This window comes from Nyctibius grandis, chromosome 7, assembly GCF_013368605.1.
Source record: "Nyctibius grandis isolate bNycGra1 chromosome 7, bNycGra1.pri, whole genome shotgun sequence".
Taxonomy (NCBI): Eukaryota; Metazoa; Chordata; class Aves; order Nyctibiiformes; family Nyctibiidae; genus Nyctibius; species Nyctibius grandis.
This window is the reverse complement of record NC_090664.1, coordinates 49,472,669-49,488,469: the sequence shown is the minus strand read 5'-3', so window position 1 is coordinate 49,488,469 and position 15,801 is coordinate 49,472,669. Positions and strand designations below refer to the sequence as shown.

The 15,801-nt window shown below is 42.3% G+C and overlaps 1 protein-coding gene across 1 annotated transcript in view; it reads right to left on the bottom strand.

Annotated features, from left to right (window-relative positions):
• The window catches only part of PTPRN2 (protein tyrosine phosphatase receptor type N2), a 698,861-nt gene that overhangs the window by 47,099 nt on the left and 635,961 nt on the right, over nt 1-15,801 (bottom strand). The window contains exons 16-17 of the mRNA XM_068404529.1: nt 14,875-15,022; nt 6,735-6,808 (exon numbers count right to left, since the gene is read on the bottom strand). Of these exons, the coding sequence (XP_068260630.1) occupies nt 6,735-6,808; nt 14,875-15,022 (222 nt within the window). The remainder of the gene's footprint in view (nt 1-6,734; nt 6,809-14,874; nt 15,023-15,801) is intronic.

The window sequence follows — 15,801 nt, the reverse complement described above, 5'->3', positions numbered from 1 at the left end:
ATATGACAGATGTAATTATCACAGTTTTATTCTGCACAGTCAGGGTCTCCTTGTGCTGTAATTGCAAGCCTTTCATTCAGCTGCCGATAGCACAGTTATTATCATAGTACTTCATGTTATTTCAGAGAGGAGGAAAAGAGATTTCTGCCTCACTTTTACCCTGCAAATTTCTCCTAAGGACTCATTTTGCCTGGCCTCATGCTACAGTGAAATTAAAGACCTATGGGAAGAACTTGGACTAAACCTCTGCTGATTGTCCTCACCCACTTCCAGCCGTGGTGAGGCCATCAATCTAACCCCAGTTTTCACAACATATTGGAGGGAAAGGAGGTCTTGAGGGGGGTAGCACTTTTTTATAAGGAAGAAACGTGTGGGCAGGTGGCCAGCTCATTGTCTAGAGCGGGGATTTTTTTACGGTGTACTGCTGCACTCATTTAGACTTAAGTTAAGGTTGAGTGAGCCCCAGCTGGAGACTGGACCACTGACCCAGAAGCTGGAGATACCCAGCGACATGTACGCGACTGGAAGCCTCCCTTTCCAAAACTCAAATATAATTCCTTTATTTTACACTCTTCCCTCACCAGACATCTCACATGTGCAGGGATGAAAAACCTTCTTCTAGTCAGTTCAGACCGTACTGATTCTTTCCTATTAATGCCCGTCTTGCAGCTCACTACAATGCTCACTCCTAGCCCAAGCGCTGCAAGGCACAAATGCACCAGAAACATCACTGTATTGACACGATAATTACTGAGGTTATTTAAGTTGAAAGGCAGCAGTCTGAAGGAAAGAAATGGTAGGATTTTTGCAAAAGCGAATAAAGGCAGACTTACTGGTACTCCACACCCACTGTACACTTACAAAGACATTGATTAAATGTCTCAAATCAACAGCAATAGTAATAGCGTGTATGTCCAGCTCAGGCTGCAGTGTCTTCACAGCCACAGTAAATACTGCAGAATCAAGTGCCCAGTATAATATATCAGTAGGCTTCTGAGGTCGGAAGCAGGACTGAAAGTCTCTGTCACTCCTATATTCCACCTCGTTATACAAAAGCAATACCAGATTAACAAACACGTTTATGCTAACCTGAAGATAGTCAATTTGTCTTGAAATGAAAGAGTTTGCAAGGAATCTTTTCAAACTATGGACTTGCAAAGTAGTGATTGCCTCCTACCAACCTCCCACTGCATCACCTTCAGGAAACACACCTTTTATCTATTGCTTTCAAAATAGCAAAATGACTATTGACTTAGTGAAACAAACTCAAAACCATCTGGAGCATCTCTTTCCTTGGAATAACAGGTTGTCTACACAAATGAGGGCTGTGGCACTCCTTCTCACACAGTGGGGTCCCTATCTTACCATGAAGAAGAGGAACTCGAGAGTTTCTCTTGGCAGTTTTTCATGGCTATGCAAGATATTGGGTGCTTGTCCCAACTCAATGAAACACTTGTGCACACACTTATCTATGGGCATAGAAATATTCCTGTAAGAGATACAGAAACAACCATAAGAATTGAGGGTGGCAGAGCACTGGAACAGGCTGCCCAGGGAGGTGGTGGAGTCTCCTTCTATGGAGATGTTCAAAACCCGCCTGGACACAACCCTGTGCAACATGCCCTAGGTGAACCTGCTTTGGCAGGGGGTTGGACTAGATGATCTCCAGAGGTCCCTTCCAACCCTTAACCATTCTGTGATTCTGTGAATTTTGCTTCATCAGTATGACTTGTTTTATTGGACAAAACTCTTGAGTCTGGGAAAGTTACAAAAAAGAAATACCTTCTAACTTTCCAGAAGAAAACACCCTTAAGTGCTGGATGGAAAAGCAAGATTACAATCCCTTCTAAAACCATGAGATTAAAGCTGTGGAAGCAGAGACCCTCTGCCTGCATTAGCTTCGGGCATCCTGACAAAGCAGATCTATTCCCAGTTATGCCAATGGGTTATCTTGATCCTGCCTCTCTACCCCTAATACTACTTAATCTAATACTTTTCTCATCAGTGTAATTAATTACCAGAATTACAATTACAACAGGCATATACACACATGCAAGAATTTTTCCCTCCCCCAACCAAATTTGTGTCCTAAAACCAGTTAAGCTGTGTCTACACAGCCTTTTGGGCAGGTTGCAGAAGCCCATCTTGGTTATTTGGTAAAAACACAGCATCTGTACTGCTGTCAACACTGAACCTGACTTAGCACTATCTACAGATGCTGTAATTTCACTTCTGCACCATGTTGTAGTCATGCGAATTACAACCAAGCTCTTAGAATACAATATCTCACTTCCACTTAACAACGCCCACTCCTGTGCTTGTCACAAAACCTCTCAGCTTCTACTATCAATTTAAGGCTTGACCAAACATAGTTCACTGAATGTGCCCTGAAGCCAGGCAAGCAGAGCACTAAAGCCCTGGAGCTGGACCTCTGTGCATGACTTTACAAGCAGGATACATACTGTTGGAGTGCCAAGTTACTCTGGTCTCCTGATCCTGGGGCCAGCTAGAGCTTGGTCTAGTCAGAGACATACTTAAAAGTAGTCCAAAAACTGCCCTAATCTGTGCATCTACCCCGTTCTCTAAAATAGCAGCTGGCAATCCTTGAAGCATGGAAGTTTACCCTCTACCCTACGCCAAAGACAAAAGCATCCTGAAGATGTTTGTTGGGTTCTGCGTATCTTTTAACTCTTTGAATAAAACATTTTTGTATGTTCAAGGAAATGAAGCTTTTGAACTCTGATGCAAGTAACAAAAACAAAGCTCAGAGAACAGTTTCTATGTAGTTGTGTCTTTTTTTAAGAAAAAAAGTATTGTCAACAACATTGGAAGGAAGCAGCCTGTAATTTCATGCTGTTGCAAATTGTCAGCTGCCTTGTCTGCACAAACTGATTTAACTGGGGGAGTGATACTCCCCAGGAAAATGAACCAGTAGTGGCATATGCAATCCACTGCAGTGAGATTTAGTTCTCCATCCTAGGTTCTTTCTCATAGTTTCTCTATAATAACTTTTTAGTGCCTAATTAATGTGAATAAGAACCGTGAGCAAAAGAGACTCCATGAGCAGTGTCACGAAGGTCAAGGACACACTGCCTTTTCACAGAATCACAGAATCACAGAATGTTAGGGATTGGAAGGGACCTCGAAAGATCATCTAGTCCAATCCCCCTGCCGGAGCAGGATTGCCTAGACCATATCACACAGGAACGCGTCCAGGCGGGTTTTGAATGTCTCCAGAGAAGGAGACTCCACAACCTCTCTGGGCAGCCTGTTCCAGTGTTCAGTCACCCTTACAGTAAAGAAGTTTTTCCTCAATTTAAGTGGAACCTCCTGTGCTCCAGCTTGGCACCCATTGCCCCTTGTCCTGTCAAAGGATGTCACTGAGAAGAGCCTGGCTCCATCCTCATGACACTTGCCCTTTACATATTTATAAACATTAATGAGGTCACCCCTCAGTCTCCTCTTCTCCAAGCTAAAGACACCCAGCTCCCTCAGCCTCTCCTCATAAGGGAGATATTCCACTCCCTTAATCATCTTCGTGGCTCTGCGCTGGACTCTCTCTAGCAGTTCCCTGTCCTTCTTGAACTGAGGGGCCCAGAACTGGACACAATACTCCAGATGCGGCCTCACCAGGGCAGAGTAGAGGGGGAGGAGAACCTCTCTCGACCTGCTAACCACACCCCCATCTAATACACCCCAGGATGCCATTGGCCTTCTTGGCCACAAGGGCACACTGCTGGCTCATGTCATCCTGTTGTCCACTAGGACCCCCAGGTCCCTTTCCCCTACGCTGGTCTCCAACAGCTCTGTCCCCAACTTGTACTGGTACATGGGGTTGTTCTTGCCCAGATGCAGGACTCTACACTTGCCCTTGTTATATTTCATTAAATTTCTCCCCACCCAACTCTCCAGCCTGTCCAGGTCTCTCTGAATGGCTGCGCAGCCTTCCGGCACATCAGCCACTCCTCCCAGTTTTGTGTCATCAGTGAACTTGCTGACAGCGCACTCTAATCCCTCATCCAAGTCATTAATGAATATATTGAATAGAACTGGTCCCAGAACCGACCCTTGCGGAACTCCGCTAGACACAGACCTCCAACTGGACTCTGTCCCGCTGACCACTACTCTCTGGCTTCTTTCCTTCAGCCAGTTCACAATCCACCTCACTACCCCATCATCCAGACCACACTTCCCCAGTTTAGCTGCGAGGATGCTGTGGGAGACCGTGTCAAACGCTTTACTGAAATCGAGATAGACCACATCCAACAGCTTACCATCATCTATCCACCGGGGTAACATCCTCATAAAAGGCTATCAAGTTGGTTGAGCAAGACTTCCCGTTGGTGAAGCCATGCTGAGTGCCCCTAATGATCCCCCTATCCTTGATGTGCCTAGAGACAGCACCAAGAACAAGTTGCTCCATCACCTTTCCAGGGATGGAGGTGAGGCTGACTGGTCTATAGTTACCCGGGTCCTCCTTCTTGCCCTTTTTGAAGACTGGAGTGACATTCGCTTCCTCCAGTCCTCAGGCACCTCTCCCGTTGCCCATGACTTAGCAAAGATGATGGAGAGTGGCCTAGCAATGACTTCCGCCAGCTCCCTCAGCACCCGCGGGTGCATCCCATCAGGGCCCATGGATTTATGGACATCCAGGTTGCTTAATTGGTCCCTGACCCAGCCCTCATCAACCAAGACAGATTCCTCCTCTATCCTGAATTCTTCTGAGGCCTCAGGGGTCCAGGGCTCCTCAGGACAGCCTCCAACAGTATAGACAGAGGCAAAGAAGGCATTCAGTAACTCCGCCTTCTTTTTATCCTCTGTCTCCAGGACCCCCACCTCATTCATCAGTGGGCCTACATTGCCTCTAGTGTTGGCTTTACCTGCAATGGATTTGAAGAAGCCCTTTCTGTTGTCCTTGACCTCTCTTGCAAGGTTTAATTCCAAGGAGGCCTTAGCTTTCCTAGTTGCCTCCCTACATCCTCTGACAACAGACTTATATTCCTCCCAAGTGGCCAGCCCCTCCTTCCACGATCTGTACACCTTCTTCTTCCACTTGAGTTTGCCCAGCAGTTCCCTGTTCAACCATGCAGGTCTCCTGGTACCCTTCCTTGACTTCCTACCTGTTGGGATGCTCTGATCTTGAGCTCGGAAGAAGCAGTCCTTGAACGCTAACCAACTATCTTGGGCCCCCTTACCTTCTAGTACCCTGTCCCATGGGATTTCCCCTAGCAATTGCTTGAAAAGGCCAAAGTTGGCCCTCCTGAAGTTCAGGGTTGTGATGCTGCTAGCTATTCTGTTCCTGCCACATGAGATCCTGAACTCTACCATCTCATGGTCGCTACAACCAAGGCTGCCCTCAACCTTCACCTCTTCAACCAGACCCTCCTTGTTAGTGAGGATAAGATCCAGCAGCGCTCCTCTCCTAGTTGGCTCATCCACCATTTGCATCAGAAAGTTATCATCAGTGCACTGGAGGAACCTCCTGGACTGGGGATGGCTGGCTGAGTAGGCCTCCCAGCAAATATCAGGGTAGTTGAAATCCCCCACAACAACCAGGCCCTGTAATTGCGAGACTGCTCTCAGCTGCCTGTAGAAGGCCTCATCACCCTCCTCATCCTGATCCGGTGGCCTGTAATAGACACCCACAACAGTATCACCCCTGCCAGCCTGCCCCTTAATTCGCACCCACAAACTCTCAACTCGCTCCTGATCTGCCTCTGGACAGAACTCAATACATTCTAGCTGCTCACTCACATAAAGAGCAACTCCACCACCTCTCCTTAGCGGCCTGTCTTTCCTGAACAGGACATAGCCATCCATGACCACATTCCAGTCATGTGAGGCGTCCCCCCCTTCAAGTGGATATCACGACACTTCCACTGAGATACTATGTCAGGGCAATGCTGCTGGCTCTATCATACCTGTTTTGTGTCTAAAAATAGAGACCTTTTCTCCCTATCACCTTTCACGGACAAGAAAGGATTCATATTCAGCTTACGTAGGGTGACAAAGGGCAGGTGGGCCATGCTGGAGTATTTGGAGGCAAAAACTGGATTGATCTGTTCTGCAGTTTGAATGAATAGACGAGTGGTAAGGAATCTCATTCTTGCTTTCAAAACAGCAAGCTCAGAGAAGAACCGTGAAAGCTACAGAAACACAAAGCTGTGCATCTGTAGGGCAACAGAGGAAGAGAGGTAAGAGGAAATGTCACTTCCTGCAGCAGAAGTTCAGAAGCCTGTGGAGATCAGCTCTCCATGACTACAGAAACCATTCCTCCTACAACATTAATGAGTAAGAGCAAAAAAGAACAAGCAAGTTTTACCTCCTCAGAGAAGGAAAAGCTCCGCTAAGGGTGTATTGTTGAGTTTATAATCCATAAATTAGTAATATCATAATAATCCAGATAGATATGATGTTTTGCAGTCAACTCAGTTGTTTAAACACAGTAATCCATAAGTTAGTAATACACAAAATCTAACAGTATTACAAGGTAGACCAATTACTATGTAGTGACTTTGTTTTCTTAGTACATAAACTTCAAGGGTACTGCATGCACATATAGAAGATTTCTTTCTCTTCAATTTGAAAGCACACCCTGAGACATCAGCATTATGAGGTGCTCAAAACCTGAGGTTGCAAAACTTAAGCAGTGAGGTGCCTCAAGTTACCATATTTTAACAAGGAAAGACAGGGACTGACTATTTGGATTATTTCTCATAGGCTACCATACTTACAATTGGGCTAGCATTGATGTAGTCTGAATTGTCGTGGCTATTTTCAGCTTTCAGACATATCCTGGAATGATCATCTGCAAAGGAGAAAATAAGAGAAGAAAGTTTCTATACAAGTATTCTACCCATTTTAAGTTAAACAATTCAAAGTCAGATTAATGTTCATTTCAAGACAGGCAAACAGGGTATCAGAAAGGGTATTTCCTTCTGACTCCCAACCTAGCATAGCCTTCATACAGCCACAGAGTCACAGCCTGACTCAGGAATGAAGCACTAAGATATTTCAGAGGTTGAGTATCAGAAAGCATGTTTTCATGAGATGCACCATGATCTGTTACAACCCCTTGTAAGAAGAAGGGGAATCTCTACTGTTCAGGGGGTTTAAGATTTAAACTAGGCAAAACACTAGAAAAAAACAGTATTATAGAAAACACTCCTGTGTTTGCAGGGTCGTGGAAGAAGTAGGGTGATGGACTTTGTCCATCTGACTTCTCTATAAAATGAACAGCAGGAACACCAAAGTACAATTTAGAGCTGGACAGTAAATTAATCTGTCCTGATCAAAGACCAGTTCTGTGTGGTGCTACGCAACTGATGTGGGGAGATGACATGACTTGGGGATGATCACGGGAGAGATAAAATGCAGATAACGGCATCTAAAAGTACAACTGGAGCACATACAGACATCTTAGGCTGCTGGTAACGTAGCTAGTTCAGACACCACTAGTAAGCTCTGAACATTGGAAACTTACTCATGGTGTTTGCCCATCGTCAAGATTCTTTTATCATTTTTTAACTTGTATTTTTACTGGTGCTAGCTCAATTATGTTTAGAGCTGGTACACCCAAAACTCTAGTCCTTTTTTTAACCTTAGGATATATAATGGATAGGTTTTCTTTGTCTGTATTTAGACAGTGACAATGCAGATGTCTGCATCTGTTCGAGTCATCTAGACTCACTTTCTGCTAAGAGGAAAGGAATATTTCTGTGTCATGAATCATCTCATCCTGATTTAGCTGTCTCAAACAGGCCAAACTGCGCTCAAGAAATGCCTATTTCTTTTCATTGACTAAAGAAAGAAGACCAGACCACACTCAGATAACTTATGTGAGAGATGTCCAAGTCTCTACATATGAATCTCAAATAATTTGTATCTGATACATAACCAGCACAATTTATACTTCTCAGCAAACCTGCCCTGCACAGTATATTGTGGCGGGAGGTCGTGGAGCTGCCCTTTCTGTAACCCTCTACAGCCAAACATGGACACTGATGTTTTGAGAGGATTTTTCCACCAATTATTCAAATAGACAAAATAAGAGTACATGAATACACCCTGTCCCGCTTTGTATCTTGCCTAGCGGCCCGTGACACCATTCTTAACAGCAGAATTACAAGTTGGCCTTTTAAACTATTAAGTACCAATCACTATTTTAATAATTTTCCACACAGGAAAGTAGAGACAGAGGGTTTGGGCTCTGCTTAGGTTTATTCACCAGTAATGTCACGGCAGTTCAATATGTGAGCAAGACAAAGGTGTGCTTGTATGAGTGTTGTTTATAGTCACTCAATCTCATCAGCAAAATTTAACCCACCAACGTGAGCAACCTTCTCCTAAATAAGATTAGAGGTAAACAAGTCATGTCAAAAGAATGAAGAGCCATTCTTTACTATTCACATAAAATTATTTCCTCTGCTAAGGTTTCAAGACAATAGGAGGACGAAGAAGGCAAGAAAGGGAACACGTTCATGCACATTATTCACTTCCACCTTATTTGGCACCCCTGCACAAAAAATCCAAAACATAAAAATGAACTTGTGACACCTGAGATCTGGGAGCTACCCAAGATTTTCTAATAGAAAGCTTTATAATGAGCATTGTCACTGAGTGCTTGAAGAGCTACAGCTCTGAAACCTTTTGGCTATGCAGGAGATACGAAAGTTACATGCACTAAATGCGGTCTCTCACATATTTTAATAAGCACTCAGGATAAGCCCCATTCATTGGACAGCAAAAGTGTTTGAACTAATCACCAAAGAAAACGTGTGAAATGTTTTCAAACGGATGAGGGGGAGAGAGCAGACAGGGATTCATCAGTATTTAGCAAGCAGATGTCAGTGTGACTCTCCAATAGAAGTCAAGTGTCAGATCAGTAGCTTCAGAATCTTTTTTTTTTAAAAACGTAATGTTTTATCCAGACCCTCTGTTTTAGCATGCCATATCATTATCCTGCTGTCTTGGAGGGTTTATCAGAGGGTGAGACATGTTAAGGCTTTGGTAGTGAAAAGGTGATGAGACTTTGTATTTGCGCTCAGAAAAAAAAAAAACTGAAAAAAAGGTTGTACATGTCTTTTCTGCATATATCAAGAGTTTGCACCCATGTGTGCTTCAGTTGCAGCATCAAGCGTTCATATTGACAATGAACAGATTGTGCTTGTCTATGCCTGTTATCACCTCAAATCTTCTAGGAACTAGCATAATAGCTCTTCAGAAACAGGCAGAAAAGAAAAAAAAAAAGAATACCATGGACACCAGTTTGTTATGTTAACAATAAGCAACTATGAGGAAAATGCTGAATGTACAAGCTTTTTTTTTTGTAAACGGTGTATTGATTATGTTAGAAGCAAGGAAAGAGAAGCAGGAGAAGCACGGAACAAAAGGAAGGAAGGGGATGACAGAAAAGGTAGATATATAAGATCAATCTAAAAAGCAAGAAAGAAGGATGAATGAAGAAATAGGAGAGGAGAGGGACGGTAATAAGGAAGTGAGAAAAAAGACAAATGCTGTTACTAGCTACTGCAATCTGGCCAAGCTACAACTAGTCATCATTTCAAATATCAACAATAGCTACTGCTGAATTCTGAGCTACTTTGCATTTGCTATTGCTCCAGCCAAGCCACAGCTGAAAGAAAAGCAAAATGTATAGATGGATATGTGTGGTAGAGAAGCTCCCTAAACAAGAAGGCTAGTACTAACCTATAGCTGAGGAGAAATATAGCACAATGTTGTATTTTATACATAAAGTATAAAATACTAAGTATAAATTATAGAGGACAGAGGATAAAGGATAAAATATAAAGCAAACACGCATGAATTTGCAGCATGTGAAAACTCAATTTATAGACTGAGAAACCTAAGTTTTGGAGTCCAGTTACAGATATCTTCATGTGGACTAGATTACAGTTAATGGGGCTTGATTTAGCTGGCTAAACATGAACACGTCATACCATTTGAGAAACTGTAGATGAGACATTGCATAAGGATAACAGATATGACAGAAGACCTAAAGACTTGTATCCTATTGGCCCAGCATCTGAAGCTCACATGGGATATCCAAGGGTGTCCTACAGCACTTCACTTCACTGTAAACCAAAAACCTACTTTTGGCCACTGCGCAGCTCTCTTGATGCCACTGCATCGACTAGGTCTTCGCTAACTGTAATGGGTGCCTTGACACCTGGCTCACATGGAGGCAGCTACATGGAGACACTTAAATTTAGGCATCTTAATCTACAATTTCACAGAATCATGCCCAGAGAACTTGATTCAGTGCCTCAGTGCAGGTTTCTAGTGGTATCTGAGGTGCTCTAAGGACAGTCAGGCTAGCAGCTAGGAGGGCACAGGCCTCCTATAAAGCCTGTGTTCTACCTACTAGCTCTGCATGGGCACCTTGAATACTTCAGGTATCTCCAACAGCACTAGATTTTTGTGTGTTTAAACAACTGAGTTGAGCATAAAATATCATATCTCTCTGGATTATTTAAACAGCGACCGATACTACTATAGTATGGCATCTCACAGTCATCTATTTATCTCACAGTGGCCCCGTGTCTTAATGAAGATCTGTTACTTCTGTTGTTTTTCAGATGGGGATTGAAAGCTTGGAAAAATAAGCCCCACATCTTACCTAATTTCCTGTCTTCTGTTTCCTTTTAGTTAGATACTTCTGAAGGAACAGAAACAACAAAAAAAGGCTAGACACAAGGATTATGGGTGACTTTGGGCTGTCTGAATCTAGGCATCACAAAGCACAGCGAATCTCACATCAACCTGGCACATTCTGCCTGGATCATCATTCTCTTCCTTCTAGATTTAAACTGACGGGTTTTTTTCCATACAAAGCACTATACAGAACTACACTGAAGTAAGAAAGTGAAGAACTACTGAGGAGCAAAAGTGGAGCAGTCTGAAGACTGTGAAGAATCATTATTTTTTGATTATCATTATTTTGCCCATAGGTTATTTGCACAAAACAGAACTCTTCTCAGGTCTGAACCTGGCTTGTATCAGAAATAGTGTGGTCAGCAGGACTAGGGAAGTGATCGTCCCCCCCTGTACTCGGCACTGGTGAGGCCGCACCTTGAATATTGTGTTTGGTTTTGGGCCCCTCACTGCAAGAAAGACATTGAGGTGCTGGAGAGAGTCCAAAGAAGGGCAACAAAGCTGGTGAAGGGTCTAGAGCACAAGTCTTAAGAGGAGCAGCTGAGGGAACTGGGGTTGTTCAGTCTGGAGAAAAGGAGGCTCAGGGGAGACCTTATCGCTCTCTACAATCACCTGAAAGGAGGTTGTAGCGAGGCAGGTGTTGGTCTCTTCTCCCAGGTAACAAGTGATAGTATGAGAGGAAATGGCCTCAAGTTGCACCAGAGAAGGTTTAGATTGGATATCAGGAAAAATTTCTTCACAGAAAGGGTTATCAAACATTGAAACAGGCTGCCCAGGGAAGTGGTGGAGTCACCATCCCTGAAGGGATTTAAAAGACGAGTAGATGTGGTGCTTAGGGATATGGTTTAGTGGTGGAGTTGGTAGTGTCAGGTTAATGGTTGGACTCAATCTTAAAGGTCCTTTCCAACCAAAAGGATTCTATGATTCTATGATTTATTCCAGACCACTATTTGTGCATGCATTACTGATACAGATAATGCACACACCCAGAGCAAGTTCCCTCTGCTCAGGTGTTCCCGTCCTGGGTGCACATCCCCTGGCTGTGCTCTGACTGCACACAAGCCTCAGAGCTGGGGGCACACTCTGCCCCCAAATGCTTTGCTTTCCTTTGGAGGAAAATCAAAGCACAGAGGTAAGCAGGTTGCTCTAATATATACGACGACCCACAGACACAGCTACGGTAGACAGCTTTTGACAGATGTTCACTGCAAAAAGTTGTTTGCCAAATGTTTAAAATACCCATATGTATCTATGGTATACATAAATAACGTATAGCATTGACCCTGTTCAGATGGTTTTATTTTGCAGAGATGCAAGCAGAGAAAATAAAATCTGGAAAGCTTTTCTTTGGATATCAACAAATTGAGCTGCTCATGTGTTCATGCAGAAAAAAAAGTATCCCATTGCCCTAAATTATAGCAATCTGCTTGTTGGTTGGATAAAAGGATGCAGTTTTGCTAATCTAGAGTGTCCAAGTTACTTCAATTGTTATATATTTTTTTAATTAGTAATTAATTAAGTGCAGTGTCAAGGTGTTCTGGTTCCAAGTGTTTTAAAAGCTGTTTGTAAATAGAGAAGATAGGTATAAGAGTAAACTATGATCAAATTGTGAGATTAAAGATAATGTTAATCTAGAAATTATATCAGTTACATAATCAGAAAAAAATAATACTGTATTATTTTAAGACTGCTTAAGAAAGGAAAATGCAAAGTAAATATAACATGATATTAAAGCTTTTTTGAAGCATTCCTAAAGTGAAATCTTTTACGTGAATTGGCAATCTTGTTCTACCTTGTCAAGGTGATTATGAATACGAAAGGGGTAAGGAAATGCTAAGAAGGCATTACTCTGTGACAATACTTTGAAGGTAACAATACTTCGAATGTAGCATAACAACTTTGTAGCATATCAAAACCATACCAGCTTTGCTTCTGAATTTGTTATGAAGCAAATCTGTGACTTTTTGCTACAGTTTTAATGCCAAACATAGACAAAAAAGTTTGCAAACTGGGCTCTTTAGCATCTCAGTCTAATCTTAGAGTCTACGATAACCATCACCTTATCAAAATTTAATATTGCTTAAACTCTATATCACACTTTCCACCCATCATCAAAGTATTTTTAAGGGTACAACATGACACCTGTTTACCAGTGCACAGCAATTTCAGAAAGTGAGGGCAGGTAATTTTGTGCATTTCAGTTAAAAAAAAAGAAAGTTCCCAGTGCACTAACAGCTATAATAGAAGTTTCCACATTGTAACAAAGCAAAAAAATAACGTTTTACTTCTGTAAAAGTACTGAGAGATTTTAAATATGGTAAATTACTTCTAATTACAGCTTCAAATAAATTGCAGCCACTCTGTCCATGTCCAAATACCTTCCCAGGTAGTACTGATTCAGTCTAGACTCAGCGATGGGAAGAACAGGCATAACAACATGCCATGGAAGAAGCAATGGGCAGAGACTTGTCAACTGAAGGCTGAGCAGTGCAGGCTGATTCATCCACATGGTACAATATGATGAAGAGAGACAGACTATCTTAGCTCTGAAAACAGTTCAGCTCTCTAGTGTGGCATGACACCCAAGCAAAAAATCTCTGCTCTTTAGCACTGCCATAGCCACGTTACTTCTGGATTCAGAGCTGCAACAGTCTAGTCTGAGGTGCCCTATCTTATTGCTCATCGTATCATGCAGATACGTTTCCTACATCAGCCAAATAACCAGCATCAATTTCTGGCAACACCTGTAGCTCCTGTGCTGTCTCCAAGACAGCAACCAGAAACAATCTGGCTTAATTTGTGAGCAGGGACTTGGAACAGCTTAAGATGGTCTGACTGTAAGTCCACATTGAAAAGAACACTTTAAGCAGGAAGATCATTTTGGATCAATACACATTATCATGGAGCAATTTTCACTTCCTATCACCTTGGTTAAATGCAATTTTTTCAGGATGGAAAAGAGCACAGAAGTCGTGCACTCTTTTAACTTTCATGGTGACTTCTTTAGAACTTTTCAACAGACCTGATCCAAAAACACACGGAAGTCAGCAAACTGTTGCTGTTGCCCCAAAAGGCTTTCAACCAACACCATATTTACCCAGGAGAATTCATATCACCAAACTGCTGTACTCCTCTCCTACACAACAAAGTATTGCAAGAAGAACCTCTAAAAAACAAAGAGAGCCAAATCCTGCTGAAGTAAATATGCAAGGACTGATGGGCTCAGTTAAATTATCATGTACTTCCAAAGAATCTTCACTCTAAATCTGGCTCTGACATTTACTTAATGTGTTACCTGTCATTTTCCCATTTCTAAAGGAGGAATAGTACTTGCTCAAGGCTCTCATAGGGAAAATTAATGTTTTCAGGGCACTTTAAAAATTAAAATAGCTGTATGTGTTTGCCAAGCTACCCAGCTGGATTGTGGGCACACTGACTGAGAGCATTTCAGCTGCTGTGGACTGTGCATATATTCTTAGTTTCAGTTCTGTTTCATTGGTTGCTTAATAAAATGTGTGGCCATAGATTATCAGTATAATCTATGAGATACATATATTTGCATAGGAAAAATATGTTCCTTTTATTTCAAGCTCAAAAAGGTGGCTGCTTACAGGAAAGAGCAGATTCTAGGAATATAAACACCGGCTGGTTTTTTTTCCCTTTTTCTCTTTTTATCCTAAGCCTAGCGGAGAGAGAAGCCAGTCTGCAAGCTTATCTACTGCAGCCTAAAGGGGCTTATTCAGTACAGCTGAGTATCTGATAAACAGATCATCTAGCTCTGATTACAGACTGCTGGTGTTACTGTTGGATGGACATGATACCAACTTGTCTAAACACAAGCCAAACTTCTTTCTGTTGAATGGCTACAGATGCCACTCTTGTGCAGAAAGTATATTCCAGCACTGAAAAGCACTCTGGCTATTGAATTTCATGAGACAGTGCAGCTGCAGCAGCAGTGTTATGTGACATACTTGTGCGTTTTTGTAACATATATACAATTTATAAGGAGATAAACAGTGTCTGATATGACAACAGGACATGCACACAGCACACAGTTGTAGCTACAGTTTTCTAGTACACATATAAGCTACTCTGTACTCTGTTTGCCTGTCATCTGTAGCTTTCAAACCACTGTGCAAAGGATATTGAGAGAAGTATCAAGAACTTAAAATGCAATCATCCAAATTAAAGTGTACATACATGGCACTACAGCCCGTGAGCGATTCTTCTGGATATTTTCCTCCTGCTGTGCAACAGTGGTGGCATTGGGTTCAGCCTGATAAGCACACAGAGCTTCCCACTCTTTCTCCAGACGATTCTTGTTTTTCAGATGATCTTCCATGTAGGACTGGAATTAAAAGAATACTGTATTAAGCATTGACTTAGCTAGGCTCAACGCTAAGCTAAAAGGTTGTATCTCAGGATGGAAAGCAGAGTGGGAAGGCTTAAGGTACAATTCAAGGCTTTTCCAAATAAGTACTTGCTCAGAACTTGTTTCCAGCTTTCCAAACTGTTGAAATCTCAGATACTTTGACTTTATCCTAACGGGAGGGAAGAACGATCAGAGATGAAAAATCACAGCATGAGAATCCTGAGCTTTGAGGACAAAACACACTCAGTCTTATGCCTAATTCACTTACTTAGGAGAGTTAACTTCAAGTTTATTTGTACTATACAAAATGAGAACGCTAACATGTACCAGTGCTAACAGAGAAGAAATGCTTGAAATCCCAAGCTACTGAGCTTCAGGAGAAAACTGTTCCTTCTTCAGTACCTAGAAAATGTAAGCACAAACGTCTCTTTCATTAGGCAATGAAAAAGAAACAAAAGTCCATTGATAAATATTACTTACTACAACAACAACTCACATCAAACTGAAGCCTTTTAAAACTAAAGTTCAAGTGCATATGCAAGTCACAACAACGATACAGCGGCTGAGGAGAATTAAAAAATTGCCAGGCTGAAGTGTCAGGCTCAAGTACCAGGTCATTAGGAACTCATACTGCACACGGACTGGCACAGAGAAGGCCCTGAACTGAGAAGGTACGGTTAATTAATATTAATACATGTTGTTAAAAATTGTACTGGCATTCAGTAAAGTCAACAGTGTTAGGGGAAGCATCACTG